The sequence below is a fragment of the Juglans microcarpa x Juglans regia genome, chromosome 7D (assembly GCF_004785595.1).
Source record: "Juglans microcarpa x Juglans regia isolate MS1-56 chromosome 7D, Jm3101_v1.0, whole genome shotgun sequence".
Taxonomy (NCBI): Eukaryota; Viridiplantae; Streptophyta; class Magnoliopsida; order Fagales; family Juglandaceae; genus Juglans; species Juglans microcarpa x Juglans regia.
The window spans coordinates 23,264,020-23,286,227 of NC_054606.1; the positions used below are offsets into that span (position 1 = coordinate 23,264,020).

The window sequence follows — 22,208 nt, forward strand, 5'->3', positions numbered from 1 at the left end:
AAAGATAAATTTTATCTTTAAAAGACATTTTTAGGGACAATTTTGTTTCGTCACAAAAACAAATCTACCCTTTTTTTTTTTTTTTTTTTTTTTTGTTGCTGAGATACTTGCATCTATTCCATTATCTTCAATTATTAGTGGTTATTGAGTTGATGTGAAACACTATCATTGATGAGTCATGACCACGATAAAAATATACTCTATATAGACTATACTTCTATGAAGTTTAAAATTATTTAATAATAATTTTAAATGTTTGAATTTGTAGCAGTACTGTATATTTATTTATTTTTCTATAAATTATTTTTTCTCATTTACAAATAGATAAAATCAATAGGCAAGATTGATTAACATTGCTGAAGATTGTCTTTGATTTGGATTTGTTGAATTGTGATCATAATCATGATTACCTTCATTAATTTGACTTGGTGTACTTAAAGTAAGGGATTGATTGTTATCTTGAAGGAAGACTGCCAAGGGATATATGTTTATCATACTTGTACACATATTATCATTATCATTTCTAAATTGTTGATTTTTTTCTTAGAAAAAGCTAAATGTATTTAAGAATAACTTACAAAAAATTTATTTCTCCACATGTGAATTATTGATACACTGAAAATCAAGAAATTTTAAATTCAAAATTTGAATCCCAAAAGAAATTAACAAAATGAGTCTTGTAGGTAAAATTGTAAGTACATATATCACTACTTTTTGTTCTTATCCAAATAGTTTTGTAGGTAGTGATAGGAGTAATGTAATATATAATATTTAAGAATAAAGATGATAATAATTAAGTTAAATAAAACGGCAAAACTAATCTCTTTCTGTCACACTAGCACACACGAAGTGCACATTATTTATTTCTAATACACCTACTATTTTGAATAGACTACTATTATTCTTATCATCTTCATAGCATACATATCTTTAAAGCAAGAGAGTATTTTTGGTGCAAAGCAACATATTTATTCCTATTGAGACACGTCTTCTATTCTTGGGCTAAATGAATTTAGTCATTAAAGTCTAAATAATGTTAAAAGTTGAGTAAATAAATACTAGAAAATAAGAAATTTTAAAATTCAGACTTTTTGCAAGAACTTCTAAAACCAATTATTTGCAACAACTTAAAACAATTGCAGTAAATTTTTTTTTTTTTTTTTTTTTGGGAGGGGGGAACGGTACAAGTTTAAAAGTATTATGAACTAAAGAGATACCCTTTTTTCGGATATCAAAAAATAACCAGAAAAACTAGTTTTTTTCCCATGATTATTTGCCATTGTTGTGAGACTTTTTGGAAACTTTTTTGAATTTTTTGTGGTGAGCAAAATCTCAAAAAGTCATTTGGGGGTGGGGATGACAATAGTGACTACGACGTGATGACAAAAATCATCGTAAATGGTTTATTTTTGGGAGTTTTCCTACAATTTCCCTTAACATCAAAAAATATTTTGAGGAAGAAATTTGTTATCAGTAAATATCTCGTTCGAACGTTTTATTGATCAATGGAACGGTATATGACTTTCGTCAATATTTTGGAAAGAAAATTAAATTTCATCCTTAAAAGTCATTTCTTGGACAATTTTATTTCATCCTTATCAACCATTATCTCATAAACCAATTAATGCATTTGGAGCTCCCTCAGTACATTATTTTCTTTTGTGACTGGTCTGTTCTTCACTACTACTGATACTCTCTATAGATAAACATCCAAAAGACAACAATAAGGACTCAACCTCACCCTTCATAGAAAGAGAGGACTCAACCTCTAAAGAAAAAATGTCTGAAAGACGAACTCCTTTTTTTTATTTTTACTAAACAATAAGGAAAACAATAAGGAAAGCACTAAGATAGATGCAAAAAAAGGACGGATTACAATTTAGATAAACTCTGGTAGACTTTAAAATCTGTGACGACACATGAAGGCAACACGTTTTGTCTCTTTTCAGCCACAAAAGTCATATCTGAAAGATCTTATAGTGGCGATTCCAGTGATCTGACGCATGTGGTGAGAAAAGTTGCTGGAAGGGGTGGCACATGAGGACCACGCGCGGAGATTTTCAGAAAACCGTCACTATCCTTCAAACGATTTGTTGTCTGAGAGTCTTCTTATGCTGCACATGTCTTTTGAGAGTTGTCAAAAAACTGTAGATTTGTCTTTTTTGACCTTACAGAAAACAAAATAAACTAAAGAGAGAGAACTGCCTTAATAGACAATGTGGTCAGATGGAAAAATGAGAGAATGAGACTCGGCTTCCTCCTCCTCTTATGGCGAAAATCAGATCTGTAGGCTTTTTATGGATGAGAAAGTTTGCCTTTTTGAGAGAGAGAGAGAGAGGGTAAATCATATTATATCTTATAATTAACCTTTTCTTCCAGAATACAACAATTTAAAAGTATATTAATTTAGAACTAGAGAGGGAGCATACTTGTTTCGAACTCCTGTAGGCTTCAAGCCCAAGAAACTGTGCCCACAAGACCCAGAAGTTGTGTTCCAAGCTGCTGATGGCCCATTTCTTAAACGACCTCCTTCTCTTCGTTTCACTTAGACATCAGACCACCTTAACTTGATTTTTATTAGTGCTCTTAACCTTGAGGACAAGGTTCTTTAATGCGGGAGAAGGTTAGGAGCTTAGGTTTGGCTGGAGGAAATGGAAATCGAGTTAAGGTGTTCTGATTTGTGGGTGAAACGAAGAGAAGGAGATTGTTTTAGAAGGGAGCCGTTTCAGAAAGGGGTTGTCAGTACTTGGAATGCAGCTTCTTGGACTATGTGGGGGTAGTTTCATTGGCTTGAAGTTATCAAGGAGAAAGGGGCCTCTTTTGTTTAATGAAAACGCTTTTAGGAGCAGTCAAAAGGAAAATGCGTTTTGAACCGAAAAAAAAGGACCGATAATCTTGACCAATTGTATATATTTTATTTTATTTTTACTTAATGATTAAGTAAGTGATTATTAGTGAATTGATATTTTTTTATTTTTTAAAAATGTTCAAAGATGTATAAAAAATGGTTGAAAATAAATAAATAAAAAATTAGACTTCACTATTCAGCCTACTCTCTCAATACCACCCAAAAGTATCAAAACAAATTATATTATGCATGAGCTTACTGTCAGAGATCCTCCTCTAAACAAAAGGGTATGTAGTGTTTCATCCATTCATTGTAGTAATATGAAAATTCTTTAAGCATCAAGGTTCTTTTTCAAAATATCATTGTAATTATCCGTTAGAACTCTAACAATAATATGAATATCCTTTAAGCATCAAGGGGAGCTTTTTGAATTGTGGTTATGTGCGCGATTCTAATAACCGTAACTAAAGCTATGGCCAAAATATCGTCACGTGCGCAATATGGCACTCCTTTCCTCACCCAATCAAGGAAAGCTCCATCCCTCACCCAACCGAGTTATGCCATCCTTAATTTCCTCGTCGAAGCGAGATATTTTCACCTTTTTCCACTGGATTTGCACTGATATGCCTTCTCTAGGCAGCCAAAACTCAGAACTACTATTAACGTCAAATATGCCAACTAAACATCATCAAACCAAGATCCCCTTGCATCAAGATAGGAGTTTTACGATGTATCTCAATTAAAACAACAAGTATGATAAAAGTAAACATAATCATAAATCTATGCAACACATTTTAGAAACTATTATAATTATATTTGAAAAAAATGAACGAAACAGAAAATTTAGAATGATTGAACCCATAACAAATTAAATATTTAGAATTAAGTTATATATTGAAGTCATAACAGGACATGCATTGCTCCACCTGTTATAAGACCTATTAGACATGTACATCATAATAATAATAATAATAATAATAATAACAATAACAATAATAATAATAATAATAATAATGTACTTATAAAAGATAATAATTTCAAATAAAATAATTTTTAATTTTTCAGAAAACTAAATGGATATAATTGTAATTGGAATGATAAAATATAAAAATAGAGTATTAATTTGAAATTTTAAAAAGTATAATGTTTTTTAAATGAATATAATATTAATTTAAAAAATGTATCCAATATGATTCATTATTATAAGAAATAATATGAAACGATATCCTAAAGTAATAAAATATTGTTCTTTTCAAATATAATATTATTGTTCTTTTCAAATTTTTAATTGCAATCCCGATCTTAGAAAATAAAAGCATGTTCTTGTTAAAATAATTTTTTAAAGGATAAAAGTGCTATTAATTCTTTTAATAATAATTTTAAAAATGTATTATATTGAGTAATACTATATATAGTCATGGAATGTGTAAACGATGCGCAATCTTTTCGAAAAAGAAATGGATCCACTATTAAAAAATGGTGGGTGTAGCGTGAGAGAAGTCACCGCTAAGGCCAAATGACCTTTTTTTTCATACATTTTTTATACTCTTAAACATTTTAAAAAAAATCATAACATCATTAAAAAATATTTCCTTAATAATTAAGTAAAAAATAAATAAATAAAAATTCGGGACCCTTTATTGGGACATGTAGCATTTTCTTTAAAAATTAGTTTTTTATGTGAATCCCATATTTACTTAATTTTTTAAAGAGATTGCACAACGCTTTTGCACTCCACGACTACAAATATTATTTCTCAATATGAAATGCGTTATAACAAAAAAAAAAATAGTGAATATGATAAATTAAAGATAAATTATAAACTGATCAATAAATTGGAACCTAAAAATAATAATTGTATTTTGTAAAATGAAAATATTATCAATCCAATGGCTATGATTTATTTTTATGAATTGCTACAAAAAATAATATGAAGATAATTGTTATTTTTTCAAATAATATTATATGCGCAAAATACTATTATTTTTAAATTTAAAAAGAAATATAAAAAATCCTAAGTTGTTAATAATTTGTTCTACAAAAGTTCAGTAAACAAAAACCTTCAATTGAGATTATTTCTAATATATGAATATTGCAGTCTTCTTAGTATTATATTCTAATCAATATTAGAATAACAGAAAATTTAATTATATATTTTTTAACAATGAATTGGAGGACAAGATCGTAATTGTGGGAACGGGAATGAGGGCCAAAACGTGATTTTATAAATGAGATCCAACTCAAACACAGATAAGAGGCTATTGTCCAACTGAAACACACAGATTAGCACCCCTCATTATAAGTCATATGAGTTTAGATTTTTTGACGTCTCCTAAAACTTCTACTTCAGCTAAGAATCCTGCTATGAGGGTTGAGATTGGCAAGGAATGTAAACCAATTATCATGGCTGCTATTACCACTCAATCATTCGCCAATAACGCTAGAGAGCAACCCCAATTAGCCCTCAACAGCACTACACCAGAAAGCAACAATGATTCATTGACAATGAATAATATTGCAGCTACTACTGATAAAGGGTTTTCTATAGATATAGATGATGGCCCCAAAAATTTCAACAGCAACAGCAACAGCAACAGTACAAATTCTCCCCAATAGACGAAGAGCACATCGTTTTTTACATAAAGAAGAAAATACGTAACCAGCCCCTACCAATGAACAAGATCGTGGAGGTTAACCTATATGCATATGACCCAGATTTTCTTATAGATAATACTGATCTTGTTCAAACATCCTGTTTCTTTGTTGGTATTCTTCCATGGTTTGAGCTGTTTGGAACTGGATCTTTTCCAGTGAAATTAGTTTAAACATAACGTCACATGATATAAAGTTTCTTACTTACTAATAATTTTTAATCTGAATGAGAGAATCATGGCATATCAGATATTGTGCAGATACCTTCTTCTTGATGTGCTGTTTTTCTTTTTCCTTGCATTGGTATAATTAGGAATAAATGCGATTAAAGAAAATAGGGTGAACTTGCTGAATATGTCCTTTGATGCATAGTGTTGGATAGTGCTTCATTTCGTTTGACTGAATGTGTAATCCCAATTGCATGCATATTCAAAGTCTTATAATGAAATCCATAATATTAAGTACGTATACATTTAGAAAAAAGATCAGTGAGATTTTGATTCAATAATCATCCACATCAATGGTACAGTGTTTGTTGCAAATCAATGTATTTGTACGATATGCATGCAGTCATCAGTGTCTGTTTCCCGTTGAAACATTCAAAAGCAGAGGATCAAAGCAATAAACATAAGAAGAATTAGGCTAGCTAGCTCTTCCTTTTTTTAGGTTTATTATTATTCTTTTTTTTTTATAACTTTAGTATCAAATTAACATTTTCCTTCCAGTACATTTTCACCCCAAGAGAACGAAAGTATCCAACTGGAAGTCGGCCAAATCGGGCTGTGCTTATAATGGATATTGGAAGGCCACCGGAGCTGACACGGAAACCAAATCCAAAGGAACCGTAGTTGGGTATAAAAGGGCATTGGTTTTTTTATAGGGGAAGACCTCAAAAGGGTAAGAAGACTAACTGGATTATGCATGAATATAGAGTCAAGGATCCACCTCCGAGTAAAAGGGGCTCAAAAGGCATGAGTGTATGTATGATCTGTCTTTCATCCTTTCATTTTATCACTAAACCATTAATATGATCAAAAAACTATGATCATAAGCAGTTTTGTGATCCTTTTCCAACCCCATTGTACTGTGTTTTAAGATTCTTCTATTATTCTTAAACCGACCCTCATCACTAAATCTTGTATTTTGCAGTTGGATGATTGGGTTCTTTGTAGGATTCACAAGCAACAGCCTATTAAATTCTCCCTTACAAAACTAGTAAATCATGATGAGGGGGATGAGCATATAGATCAAATAAATTTTTCAGGTTTCAAAGGTGCCGCCATTGCTGAGGTTGAGGTACTGCAAGTTATGGGTGCCTGGAATAATTTTCAGATGCCAACCTTCCAAAATGGGTTCCAGCCAGAATCTGTTTGTCATCAATACAATAATATTAATGCTGCTCCCAGTACAGCTATTTTCCATGACAATCTCCAGTCCAACTATGAATCACTTCCTCCTGTTCAGGTGGTTCAACCAATTGGCAGTTGGATGTTTAATAATTCCAAAGATCAGAATGCCTATATGTCTGATAATCAGGATGTTCCAAATGATGAATCGAATGCATACCCAGAGGATATTTTGAACGCTGCTAGAAATCCAAATCTATTGGTGAATCTTCCTAATGATCCTGCTGGGACGCCGTGAGTAATTAATTATCTTTTGTTGAGAATCCAGTTAGCTAGCTAGGAACTTAATTACTGGATGTTTAGGTTGATCTAGCTAGGAACTATTCTGATTCCAAATGATGAATCGAATGCATACCCAGAGGATATTTTGAACGCTGCTAGAAATCCAAATCTATTGGTGAATCTTCCTAATGATCCTGCTGGGACGCCGTGAGTAATTAATTATCTTTTGTTGAGAATCCAGTTAGCTAGCTAGGAACTTAATTACTGGATGTTTAGGTTGATCTAGCTAGGAACTATTCTGATCTAGCTAGCTAGTTTTGGCGTTTATTTTAAGGTTTGGTAATTATTGAACATGCATTTTAATAATATGTATGGATTTTGAAGATTCATCTAATTGCTTCCATGCACATGGATCAATTCGTCCATGAATTAATTGCGCCCAGTATTTTGTATTTGTTATAGTAAAATTTTGAGTAATATTATATATAGTCTTAGACTTGTATAAACGTCGTACACTCTTTTTTTTTAAAAAAAATGAGATCTACTATTAAATTTTTTTTGTTATTTATATAGATTTCATATTTACTTACTTTTAATTTTCAAAATCAATGAGCGCATGTGTCGCTTCATGTGCACTATAACTACAAATATTATTTCTTTAAAATTTTTGTTGCTTGTCATTTGGAGAAAAAAAAAGTGAATGTATTTCATTGTCAATAATCTTACATCAACCAAAAACATTATATGCACGTAATACTAGAGAAATAGTGTTTGCATGCCCTTTACATGATGAACATTATAAACACAAATAAATATGAAAAATTGAATTATATATTGATCCTACAATTAAACAGATCTATATATGTAGTAGTAATAATAATAATAATAATAATAATAATTCAATGGACTCAAATCATGCCCTTGCATGCAGTCATTAGATATGAAGGGGATCAAAAGCGCATTAGTAAGAAAAATCCACTTACCCAAGCGTACTTAATGCTTGTAAAACATGGGAAGGCATACAAGGTTTAAAATATGTATGAATCAACCAGCAATAAAAACACCATATAATAGTACTCAAACTTTAATCAACATTGTAAAAGAACATCAACAGATATTGGTCATGAATTATTGATCACATAAAATTAACAAAAGTTTATCAAGTGAAGTATAATTTCTATAATAATGAAACAAGTTGGCAATGAGCTCATAAAACTCCTAGAAAGATCGATGCATATATACCATATATATTTATATATATATTTATATATATATATATGTGGATCTAACCTAGGATCAGATTCATCTATATATGCTCATCGTTGTATGTTTATACATTGATCTAAAATTAATTGTAGCTCCTTGAGGCACAAAAAATAGACAATGAGCAAACAAACTGCCGTGAGAAATCAATTATGTTAAAGATAAAGGTTGTATCCAACTTATTTAAATCAACTTGGACTGTGATCTAAAAAGAAAAATAATTTTAGACACCTCCATGCCAGTACTAGATCAAGTACTGATCATCTATACCAATGTGTATTTGTGAGCGTGACATCTGATCATTCACATTCTTTAAGAGCTCATTTGAATATTAAAAGTATCTTAGAATATCTATAAATAGTAATAAATAATTTGAGTTAAGATCATGTTTTATTGGATTTTATGAAAGGAGAGAGAAACAAATTGCAAGAGGCCTTTACGTGATCTAGAGTGCCACAAACTCTTGAAATTCTTGTTCATGATTCTTGATGCATGCTTCAAAGTCTTACGTGAGTTTACGTGGGATATTGACAGAGAGTCTAGTTATTCATCATTTTCATATACCACATACCACATTTTTTTCAATCTTTTTTAGTTTTATTCTTTTTAAAATAATTAAATTATTTTATTCATCATTCATATATCACACATTTAGTAAAAAGAAAAGAAAAAAGAGGAGTGTATGATGAATAGAAGTTTTCTTAACAGAATGACAGAGCGTACTCATCTATTCATTAGTCCTTTTTGGTTTCTAAATAAATATATGTTCGTTTGATTTTTCTAAGTGAGGACTTCATACAGAATTAATAATCGATGGAGATCAAAATTGTCCTACTGTACATACGTATGTGAAATAGATAAGGAATTATGAGACTTCTACTAATTGTAGAGTAGATCAGATAACTACAAATTCTTATGTGAGATATATTTGATATGCATAGGCTCCTTTTAATTATCTACAAATTAATTACTTTATATATATATATATATATATATATATATATTTTGGGAATAAAACATCATGTGGTACGTAACGCGCGTGCACGTTGTCCAAGAACCAAATCAACTAGGACAAGTACTGTAACTCCCCAGTCCTGGATGAGGTCCGAGGGTTACTACCTTTCACTTAAATATCATATATTACAGTATTTATATTTATAGACTCTAAATTCTCAATACCATAGAAAAACTATTGTTTCAAATCAACTATCTCAATATAATCAACATCTCAAAATACCAAGCCATCAGAACACAACAAGATTACTTAATAAAATTCTTCACTACTCATATAAACCTTCTATATTTAAATCATCTCACTCATGCTCCATAATCTTAATCTTCAACTAAATTATTCAAATCATCTTAAAAATATTGTGGAAATAAGGGATGAGTTATTAATAATTCAATAAACATAAAACATATACTAATATGTAATCATTAGCCTTTTAACAGAGTTCCGGATGTAGAACAAAACATTTAGTTTCAGGAATATAGATCTAAAAACATGTTATCAGAATATCAAAGCGACGATTTCAAATGTTCATATTTAAAAATATTATTTGGTATAACATGATTGAACATCATCATCTTATCATATCGTATCGTATCATATCATATTAGAACAGAGATCATATTTAACCCCCTTGGTAGGATTGTATATTATGTGAAAAGTCAAGCAGAACATAAATCACCATGATACCAAAGCGATTGCACTTAGAATAGAGACTATTATTATATCCCATGGCGGGGCTAGAGGTCAATATTATATTCTATGATAGGGCTAGAAGTCACTATTATATCCTACAACAAAGCACTATTATCACCATTGACAGGACCATATATCAGAGCAAAACAGAATCAAAATTATCAGATCATAACTAGAAACAAAATCAGATACAGAATCAGAAAGTCATGCCAAAAGTTTTTAGATACCACATCATATCAAAACACAGTACTGAACAATTTCATATCATTTTTACATATTCAAAACCGATGTAGAGCATCTTCACATAACATGCACAAATTTTCAGATTTTTTATTCGCTCTTTTTGTATTGTCAGAAACAAAATAACATAAATTTGTTCATGTCTACACCAGTAATGACAAAAATACTTTTATCTTTTATACATATTTCATGAGTAATGCAGAACAAATAACTGAGGTTATTTCAAAATTCTTTTTATAACAATAACGTGCATATTTTTCATAAAATCAATCATACTTCAATTTTCTTTTATGCAAAGTCTAACATAAAAATTCTGCTTACCTAAACTTTTAATTTTTCTGAATTTTCCATAACAGTATCGAACAAATATCAATCGTCACCTATAAAATTAGACACGTAACTTACGTAAATATCCAAGTAAACACATATTTTAATATTTAAGCTTAAAAATACCAAAATAAAATATTTTTCCTAAAACTTTTAAGATTCTCGCAACCTTAAATATCACCACTCCCCAAGTGAATCGATATCCACTTAATCTCTTCGACTAATAATTTGAACCTTAAAATATTTTACTACTGAAATCTAACTATAAAAAATTTAATACTAGTTAATATAATTATATCAAAAGTCTATTACAGTAAGCAATAAAATTTCATTTAATAAAAATAATCTAGATTAGATTTAAAGTATTTAAAATAAAATTACACTGTTACAGCTTACTTCTGTATAAAATTTAACGATTAACAACGTAATTTAAATCCCTTAAGTATTTGCTATAAAAATAAAGTTTCTGAACTATTTTAAAATAAAAACTGAGCACACTTTAAAAATATATATATAAACTCTAGTACGTAAACAAAACAGCCCAAACCCAATTGTAAAATAAGGCCATAAACGTAATATCACTCCCCTTTACCAAAGACAATATTTTCATTTTGTGAACCAGACTTCACTGAGAAGAGAGGAGCAGTGCACTGATCCTTACCGTGAGGCTACGGGTGGTGGCGGTTTGGGTGGATCTCGACGGCGGCGCGACTGGTTTCAACGGTGGTGGGACTTCTGTGAGAGAGAGAGAGTGATGAGAGAGAGAGAACGGAGAGAGGGAGAAAGCACTGTGAGAGGGGAGGAAAATACCATGGTGGGTGTTTTGTCTTAGGCAATGCAACCGTGAGGTGGGAGGGGTGGTTCGTGGTCGGTGTCCGATGATGGAGAATATTTTTCCAGCGAGAAGCGGTTGCCAAGCGGCTGAGATATTCAAAGGTGGTTAGAAACGTGATATCGAGAGAGAGAGAGAGAGAGAATGTGTGCAGCGGCAGCGGCCTACAGTGTTCTTACTGTGCTTGAACTGTGGAAACCGTAGGGTGGAGGCTTGGGCGGTGTTTTCTGTGGAGTTGGATGGCTTAGGAGGCTTGCGGGATTGCCGTGCATGGGAAGAACCGGTGCTCTGTTTTTGGTTATGAAAACAGAGGATGTTCTGGGGACGTGCGTGGGTGGCCGAACATGGGTCGAGCGTCGATGGGTGGTTGTTTACAGTGGCTGTGTTGAAAAACAAAGGGCTGTTGTGCGTGGTATTGTTTTGGTTTACTTTGGGTGATGCAACCAACGGGAGAGAATCTGAGAGAGAGAACCGATAGCATGAGAGACATGGATAGAGAGAGTTTGTTGAGAGAGAACTTGAAGGGAGAAACAAGTTGAAGAGGCGTGGGTAGGTGGAACTCGGGGAGGGAGAAAAAATGGGGGAGAGGGACTCGGAAGAGGTAACTGTCGAGGAGAGGGGGGGAAAAAAATTGAAAGGATAGGGGGATCCCTTATCTAAACGACGTCGTTCACCAAAGGCGCTGCCGGCTGGGTATTACATGTACAGGTTATTCAACGTACAGCAGCTTAAACATCAACGTGTCCTAGTACAATTGAATTATGTTCCAGCTGGCCACAGATTAATTATTGTTGGAGTTAATCCTCATGATTCAGCATGCAAGCCTGAGTCTTCAGCTGATAAAGATCTTCCACAACAGAAGTCTGATATACATCAATATTTAAATTCAAATTCAAATATTGTATATGGATAACATCAGTTCAAATAGATTTAAATTGTACTTGATAACGTCTTGTAATCTATATATACAAACTATATTACTCTGTTTTGGCATTGAGAACCAAACCTTCTGGGGTCATGAATTGAAGTTCAAACCTTGAAGTCTAGTATTATAGATCAACACTGCAGTCTTTTTCCCCAGTCTGGAGTATAAATATTATGCCGTCGTCTAATAAAAGTAAGTCGAATGTAATGAACGTTTCGGTTACCCCACAAGCAATGCCGATTGATAACTCCCCAAATCAACCCCAAACCTTACTCACACCAGTATTCTTTGATGGTTTCCATAACCCCAGCATCAAGGAGTTGGAAGAACATCTCAGACACTATCCTACTGGATATAGGTTCTGCCCAACAGATGTAGAGCTCGTCGGGTATTACTTGAAGAAAAAGATATCAAACCAGCCACTACTGCCGGTGAGCCCAATCGTGTCGGCTAACGTATATCTCCACAAACCCGAGTTTCTTTCAGGTTCTCATAAATCTCTAGTACTTTTCGTCAATTTTTATCTGAGATAGCTACCTGGAGATTATATATATATCGTGTATTTACGTCGACCGATATGATCATCGTATTCATGGGCATATATGTTTTGCTGGGAACTACTGCATCCATGATTTTTTTTTTCCTTTCTTTCAAGTCGCCCGCGCGCAAACAGGCAAGGCGTGTGTGTGTGTGTGTGTGTGTGTGTGTGTGTGTGTGTATATATATATATTACCATGTTTTGATTGCTTTTAATTTCAACATTATAGGACAGCTATTTGGATGCAAGTCTATTTATTCCTATGATATACTTACTGTATCTATGATCTGGTCATGTTGGATGCATGTTTGTATACTATTTTGTAACCATGCGATTGAAGAAGACTCTTCGTCATTGGATGCATGTTTGTATACTATTTTGTAAGTCATTTTTTTATTATTATATTTTTTTTTTTTATAATTTTGTTGACATATTATAGTGCAACTCAAACTCTATCTTTCCTTTCGTATTCAAAGAGATATTCAAGGATTATGGACAAACGGATTATTGGTACTTTTTCACTCCAAGAGATCGAAAGTATCGAAATGGAAGTCGTCCAAGTCGATCAGCCAATGGTGGATATTGGAAGGCCACAGGAGCTGACAAGCCAATCATCGACTCCTACGGAAAACTAATCGGGTTTAAGAAATCATTGGTTTTCTACATAGGAAAACCTCCAAATGGTGTCAAAACAAACTGGATTATGCATGAATTTACAGTGAATAATCCTCCTCGAAACAAAAGGGACGCAAATGACATGAGGGTATCTTGTTTTTCATCCTTTCATTCTATTTTTCTGAATTTTATTTCAGTGTTGATGTTCTTATTCAAACAAATATTCTTGTACGTAGTAATATTGTTTCTTCTAGTAATATTGTCTTGTGTATGATTTTTCATTCTTAAATTACTAATTGACATCATTAAATTATGTATACTGTCCAGTTGGATGACTGGGTTTTGTGTAGGATTAAGACGAAAATCAAGAAATTCTCCAGTACACGTACTGCTGGAGGGGATGTGGATCATAATGAAACATCTATCCTTGATGATTCGGAGAATAATGATCAGACTCCTTCAGGTTTGGAGAATGCCATCAATATAGATCCTGAACCAATGGCAATTGCCCATGATCAATTCAGTAATAATCTACATGATCATCAATATCAAGAAGGAGCATTGGTTGATCCTGCTGATCAGATGGTTCAACCTGCAATTGACTTTAGGCCTCCAGCTCCTTTGGTGGATTACACAGAGAATGTCTTTGAGCCAGTTTGGAACCCTACGTATCCTGGTTCTGAAAACTTCAAATATTTGCAAGATTTGGATTTCGATTACACTGATACATTGTTTGCGGATAATTCGCAGCTTCCTGATGATCAGAATAACCAACCATTCAAAAGACCCAAATTGTACATTTGACTAATCTTAGGCGCGCGCTAGGTTGTATACTAGCCAACGACCAGTACCGATCGATAAGGATTAATCAGCCACCTTTGGATGATTTAGTTTTGGATTGATGTAATTTTAATTATTGAATTTTGAACTTTTAACGGTTGTTTCGTATCCAGTAATCATGGGTATTATCTTTGTGGAATAGTCTTATTTTCATTTTCATTAATGCATGTGGTTTATCTTTATCGTGATCTTTGTATTTGTAGATATATATGATATATGGTTTACACTTATCATGTTCGTTTGGCTTTTATTTTCGTTACATATATATTATTAGATGAGCGAGTGGTTATTTTTAATTTGTGTATCTTACTCATGGGTTTTTATATGGTCGGTGCTCTATATATTTCTTTTTTATTTTTTTTTATTGTACGTGTAATTCCATTAGATAGCATTTATGAGCTAATTATTTTCTTTCAACCTAAAGTGTTTCTTTATCGTGATCTTGGTATTTGTAGATAATTGATGTTTAAAAATGCACTCTATATAGACTATAATTCTATGATGTTTATAATTATTCATTAATAGTTTTAAATATTTGAATCAATAGTATATATTTATTTATTTTTCTATAAGTTCTTTTTCCAAGTTTACAAATAGAGAAAATCAACAATTGATTAACATTTGCTAAGATTGCCTTTGATTTGGATTTGTCGAATTATGAACATACTCATGATTATTAAGTACTTAAATTAAGGGATTGATTGTTATCATGAAGGAAGAGTACTGCCAAATCAAGGGATTGATTGTTGTCATACTTATACACATTAATAACGTGTAGCGAATTGATAATTTTGCTCTTATGTAGATAGAAAAAATGTAATATATATCTACAGATAAAAGATAATAATAATAATTTAAGTTAAATAAAAAGCTAAAACAAATGCACATTTTACGAAATGCACATTATTAATTTATTGTGGCCAAAGGTTAATCGTTAGAATATATTTTATAATTACTGATTGAATTAATCGTTGTACGTTGACGTTATCTTGATGATAATTTTTGCATATTCTTCACTCTTTTACAGTTTTATCTTCTTTTTTCTATATCTAATTTTATCGCAGTTAATAACTGAATAAGGCACCATTTAAAAAATTATATATGGGCACATACTCAAAGTCGTCACTAATCATTATATAATTTTTGAAGTATGAATCACTTATATTCTTACGATAAATTCTGGAAGTATCCCAAAAAAAAAAAAAAAAAAGGAAAAACAATACAAACCGAAGGATAAGATGTTTAAATGGATTTCAAAAATATTTATAAAGAAGAATTACACTATTTGATAAGTCTAAACTCCAAAAAATCGGTAGAAGTGGCGCTAGCACCACTCTATTTAAATCGAGGACGTCTGCTGCAATTAATTGTATTTCAGAGAAGAGTCGTGTGCTATGGAGTCAAACAATTTCAACAACAACAGTAAGATTAAGGAACAAGCTGGACTTTTTAACAAACCTCCCGGGTACAGATTCCTCTCAACAGACAAAGAGCTCATCATCTTTTACTTGGAGAAGAAAGTATAGAACCTGCTCCTGCCAATTAACAACATCGTGGAGGTTAACCTATATGCATATAACCTAGATTTTCTTAGAGGTAGGTAGTACTGATTTTAGTGTACTGATCGTGGAGGTTTGAAATGCACTTAGCAAAACTAGAAGAGAATAAATATATGAAATTAAATAAATATTCATGGTACTCAACTTGCTAACTCTGACTCATGCTCAGCTTCAATTTTGTTCAATTCATTGCGTTTGATAGTGCTTCATTTTGCTTGACTGAATCATGTGCAATTAATCAAGTAGAACTAATTATCTTGCTTGTAAGTGCATATTGCATGTGGTGCATACAGTCATGACATTCGATACTTTGAGCTTAAATTAAGACTATTTCATATTAAAGATGAAAAGTGGAACTAGAAAGTAACACTTTAATTTCTTCCATTAAAAGCAAAATACAAGGATTATCAAGAAGATCAATTATACATTTTCACCCTAAGAGATCGAAAGTATCGAAATGGAAGACGGCCAAATCGAGCTGCTGGTGATGGATATTGGAAAGCCACCGGAGTTAACAGGAAAATCAAATCCAAGGGAACCGTAGTTGGTTATAGGAAGGCATTGGTTTTTTATATGGGAAAGGCTCCAAAGGGTAAAAAGACCGACTAGATTATGCACGAATTTAGAGTCGAGGATTCACCCCTGTAGAGAAAGGGGCTCAAATGGCATGAGGGCATGTAGTTTTTCAACCTTTTACTACTTAATATATATGTTCGTTTTAAGGCTCTTAATTCTATTCTCAAAAACTGACCATCATCAGCACTAAATCTTGTACTATGCAGTTGGATGACTGGGTCTTATACAGGATTTATAAAAAACCAATTAAATCAATCAAAATTCAAATTGAAGATAACGTTCCTGCGATGGTTGGTTCAACTTCTCTGCTAGATGATTATGATAGGGGGGATGATGAGCATATAGATAAGATGAATTGTGGAAATCTCGAATCTACCACCATTGTTGATGTTGAAGTACCAATGATAGGTGCCTGGGATAATATGCAGATCACCACGGCCGGTACCTTCCAAAATGGGTTCCGACAGCTAGAATCTGTTGCTCAATGCAGTAACGCTCAAGCTCTCGATACTGGGGCTACTTTCAATGGCTACTTCAATTATGCAAGTCCTCTTGATCTTCCTGCCACGATGGTTCCACCAATTGGATGGTCCAACTGGGCGTATAATTCCACAGATCAGACAGTCTTTGGGTCTAACTATCTAAATGAACCGAGTGAATTCCAAGAGGATCTGTGGATGAGTTTGCCATCTCAATTGGATCCTAGTAGTTATAGCTTTTACCAAGATTCATATGTGCATCTTCCTGAAAGTGTCCCAAATAATAATCCTGATAGTGTCCCAAATAATAATCCTGATGATAATGATGGCAGTGAAGAGTCTGAGGACTGATCTTTAACTTGGAAGGGAACTTAAGTATTATTACTGGACTTGACGTTTATATAGGATGATGATCTAGCTAGTTTTGGCAACTTAATTTATGTATTTGCTTGACATTTTCTATCGGATTCATGTAGATGGTTTTTATTAATTCCTAATAAAACTTCGATCGATATTGTCATTAACCCTAGAATTTCCTTTTCTTATGAACAACCCGTGCATGTCAACATTCATGATTCATAACTACAAATTTGGAAACCAAATGCTTACCTTGTCTGCTGAGGCAGTTAACAAAAAATCACCTCTAGCAACAAACTTTAGACTAGTAACCTATCAAATGCAATGTCTAATCAGCCAACAGATTTTCATGAAAGGACAACTTCAACTATAACAAAAAATAGACAAAGATAAGCAAATAATGATCTAATTGAAGAAGGGAAAAAATGAAATTTCTCTTGAACTTTTCTTTAGCCATCAATTGTTAGTGGCTGGGCAAACCTAATTTGCATTCTGGGAATGCATTCCAAGCTTCCTCTTTCATGGTGATAGCATCTGCTGGTGCAAAAGTAGTAAGCCAAGAAGGAACTTTGCTGCAACAAGAATTACAATAGTATGAGAATTTAAAAATTATAACAAGATATTCCAAGAAAAACAAAAAAAGAAGTACATGAAAGAAAAAAAAAATCCACCAAAAACTTTATGGATGTAGCAGATCTTTCAAAGTCATGATAGTAATTATAAAAATTAGAATTAAAGTTATCCTTTGATAGTATTAATACTTGTACCAGTCAAATTCGCAAAAGCATATAAGGATACAATTCAATTGATTATCTCAGCAATGGAGAAGAAGAGAAAGTGATTTTTTTTTTTTCCTCGACAACAAAACAGCATGGTATCATTGGTAACAACCTTTAATAACATCTCAAGAGATTCAAGACACTTTCGCGCTAATATGAACTTAAAAAGTGATGTTGGTTCATTTCTCATTCAATGATTTGTCAACAAATTAAACCCAATACAATAAACCCCAATTTTAATTGACCAAAACACAACCCTAAATCTAAGCCATCTATTCACAGAAACTTCAACCTCCTTAACTCACAGATTAGACCCAAAGATGAAACAATAAGAAAGAAGTAGAAGAAAATACAAAAACTGAAGAAAACCTCCATTCGTACCTTAACCAGCGGGTAACTGAGGAAGAAAGTCCACCAAATGCAACAACAATAAAAACTAAGTAAATAAACTTTGAATCGGTGTTTTGAGCCGAAATGAATGAGGGTTGTTGCCTCATTTTCGATAAGAAAAACTCATTTTCTTGTTAGTTGCAAAGTTTCTACCTTCTACTTTCTAGGTTTTCTGGAAATTTTCGATAAAAATGGAATAAAGAAGTGGTCGAAATTTTACTATTCATTCTTAGATTGCCTTTTACTTGTAGAATAAAAACTCATTTGTTCATGCTAAATATAGATGTTCCTCTACAAGGACCTCAACATAATTAATCGACATTTTCACAAGTCTCAATAAATTATCAACATCCCAATAAACCAAATCAACATAATAAGGTTCAATCTATTGAATAAAATCCTCAAATAATCACAATACCCTTAAGTACTAAATTCACTATCCTCAATTAATCCTGCACATTTTTCCTATTCCTGATTCCAGCTAAACCATTAGAATCATCTAAAAATATTGAATGTAATTGGGTGAGTTATCAACAACTCAATAAGCAGTGAACATATACTAATATATAAACATGAGCCAATACAGAATGAAAAACAAAACCAAAGCAAATTATCAAATTGAACTTAAGAAAAACATTTATTTGCAAAACTAAAACAAATAAAATCATTTGGCATAAGCATAACTATACAACATTATAACAGAACGTATTCCATGTTTAACCTCGGTAGTAGGGTTGTCTAAATCCCGACGGCTAACCGAGCAGAAACCAAATGTGAATCTTCCCCTTATTATCCTAAGAGCTCCGAGTGTACACATAAAAAAGACCACGCAGAAAATCACTTTGTTTTCCAAGTGGGTACACAAAAAATAGAGATGTTCGTACCGACATTATAACAGAGGCCATAGTTTTACACCTGTGGTAAAGTTGGGACAGAAGCATAAATAAAAATTTATGCCAAAAGTTTTCAGTTGTAACATCATATCATAACAGAGTATTGAATAGAACCAAATAGCCTACGTTTATCCCGACATTTCCAACAAAGCAAACTTATCCTTAATTTATCAAACAACAAACAGTCTACGTTTATCTCGACATTTCCAACAATCGAGCCCATTCTTGCACCCAACATGTCAAGCAAAACAGGTCTCATATCCATACATTCCTAAACTTCACTTAACCAATCACCACCCACACATGTCAAGCAACAACCCAAAATTACCAGTTAGAACAAATTATTATCGACATGCCAATAACTAGATCGTCCACAAGCTGACACATTAACACATATCACATTATTAAGTACACTTCTTCGTGGATCCACAACATCAAAATTAAAAGAACCTCCACATATCAACCCACCAAGAATTTACACATTCTGCATATTCTACCAAACAAATAGAGGCCAGCTCATTTCCAATGATCAAATCATGTCACGCAATTAACACTGAAAAACGAGTTTAACACTTAGGACATATACCTAATTCCATGTGGCCGATAAGACAAACTTAATGGCGAGAAGGTATTGTCCTGATTTCACCCATACACGGGTTCTCCACCTTAGCCCGCCGTACACCGCCACCCATGGCTTCCAGCCACCACCTCGAGCCTCCCCTGACCACCATCAACCTACCCCAAGTTCCAACCCCCTAAAGCCTCAATCTGCCCCTCACTCACCCTCACTCTCCCATGGGTTTCTCCACCCATTTGGCTTAGATCCGCCACCCTCTAGCCACCGTGCCGCCTCCCCCTCGCCACTATCAGCTCCACTGCACCTCCCTCAACCCTCCATGCTCAGCCATGCCTCCCATTTGTCCTAGATGTGCGATGCGGGGGTGCGGGTGGGGGAGAGGATAGCGACGCGAAGTGTGGGTAGGGGAGAGGATGCGCGACACGGGGTAGGGGGTGCAGACGGAACGTGAGGGTGGGGATGGGGGAGAGCTCTGTTGGGCATTTCAAATGGGTGAAATCTGAGAGAGGGAACGTGCTTTTTGTTGTAGGGACAAATTAGTCATTTTGCTAGGCCACGTAGGGTGTGATCCGGCTGTTGCCAAATAGTGACTGCTCCTTAGATTTTTTCTAACCAATATACATTTTCCCGACATGTCAAACTGATGTGTCCAAGAATGCAATAACAACACGTAAATCTCCAAACAGTCACACATCAAACCCAGACAGCCACACATCAATCCAAACAGCCACAAAACTCAACCCACACAACCACACATCAACCCAATATCTCATACGTTGAAAGAAAAATTATCCTTAATTTATCAAACAACAAACAGCCTACGTTTATCCCAACATGTCAAACCGACATTTCCAACAATCGAACAGCCCATTCTTGCTCCCAACATGTCAAGTAAAACAACCCACATATCCATACATTCCTCAACTTTGCTTAACCAATCACTACCCAAAAATGTCAAGGAACAACCCAAAATTACAAGTTAGAAAAATTATTATTGACATGTCAATAAGTAGACCGCCCACAAGCTGACACATTAACACATAGCACATTACTACGTACACTTCTTCATGGATCCACAACATTCAAATTAAAAGAATCTCCACATATCAACCCAACAAGAATTTACACAATCTACAGATTCTACCAAACAAATAAAGTCCAACTCATTTATTAATACTTATCATGTTCGTTTACACTTATCATGTTCGTTTGGCTTTTATTCTCGTTACATATATATTATTAGATGAGCGAGTGGTTATTTTTAATTTGTGTATCTTACTCGTTGGTTTTTATATGGTCGGTTCTCTATAGATTATAGATTTCTTTTTTATTTTATTTTATTTTATTGTACATGTAATTCCATTAGATAGCATTTGTGAGCTAATTATTTTCTTTCAACCTAAAGTGTTTCTTAATTTGTTGTAGGGGAGTGTAACCGGATCTGGATCCGGATATTCAGCCATAATTGGATCTGGAACCGAATTTTAAAAATCGGGTAGTTATTCACCCGGATTAATCCGGAAATAATCTAGGCAGATAACTGGATTCAATCTGAATATCCGGATTTTTTTTTCTTTTTTGGCTATAAATCCGGATATCCGGATTGTAACTGGATTTAATCCGGATTTATTAATACTTTTTTTCAAAAAAAAAAAATTGTTTAAATTTTAAAACATATTTTTATAGGACTTTTTAAAAAAAAAATTATGATATCATGTTTAAATTATCCAGATTATTTAAAAAAATAATTTAAACACTTTTAAAAATTTTTTTAAAAAAATAAAATAAACAAATAATAATGCAAAATAAATAAATAAACTTTTTATTCATCATCGTGGAAAGTCCAAGTTGTGGAAGGTTCATGAAGAGGATCCAACTGCCGGAGGATGTGAATGTGGAACAAACCAAGACTATGGTTGCTGACGGCATGCCATGCTCAAGATCATCATACCCAGAGGGAATGTGGATCAGCCCCAGATCAGATTGAGAAATAACTCTGCAATAATAGCCAGCGTCACAGGACGACGCCGTGGCTGCTTTTTCTGGTAGAATATATATATATATATATATATATATATTTCTTTTGACTTCAGGAATATATATATTTATATATATATATATATATATATAGATATAGATATGTGTAATGTGTGTGTATATATATACATGTATGCATGTGTCGAAG

General features: G+C 33.1%; 1 protein-coding gene across 30 annotated transcripts in view; it reads right to left on the reverse strand.

Moving 5' to 3' along the window:
* The window catches only part of LOC121239847, a 128,501-nt gene extending 108,418 nt beyond the window's left edge, over window positions 1–20,083 (reverse strand). For 25 of the 30 annotated variants that reach the window (XR_005935385.1, XR_005935386.1, XR_005935379.1 and 22 more), the window contains exon 1: window positions 18,545–18,723. Coding sequence is in view for 6 of the 30 variants with exons in the window: in XM_041137188.1 (XP_040993122.1) it covers window positions 18,545–18,660 (116 nt within the window). In the remaining 24 variants the exon portion in view is untranslated. Of the gene's footprint in view, window positions 1–17,636; window positions 17,957–18,544; window positions 18,724–20,032 lie in introns of those variants that run through there. The other 5 variants (XR_005935396.1, XR_005935400.1, XR_005935399.1 and 2 more) reach the window with 3 other exon arrangements.
* Between the last annotated feature and the right edge of the window lie 2,125 nt (window positions 20,084–22,208).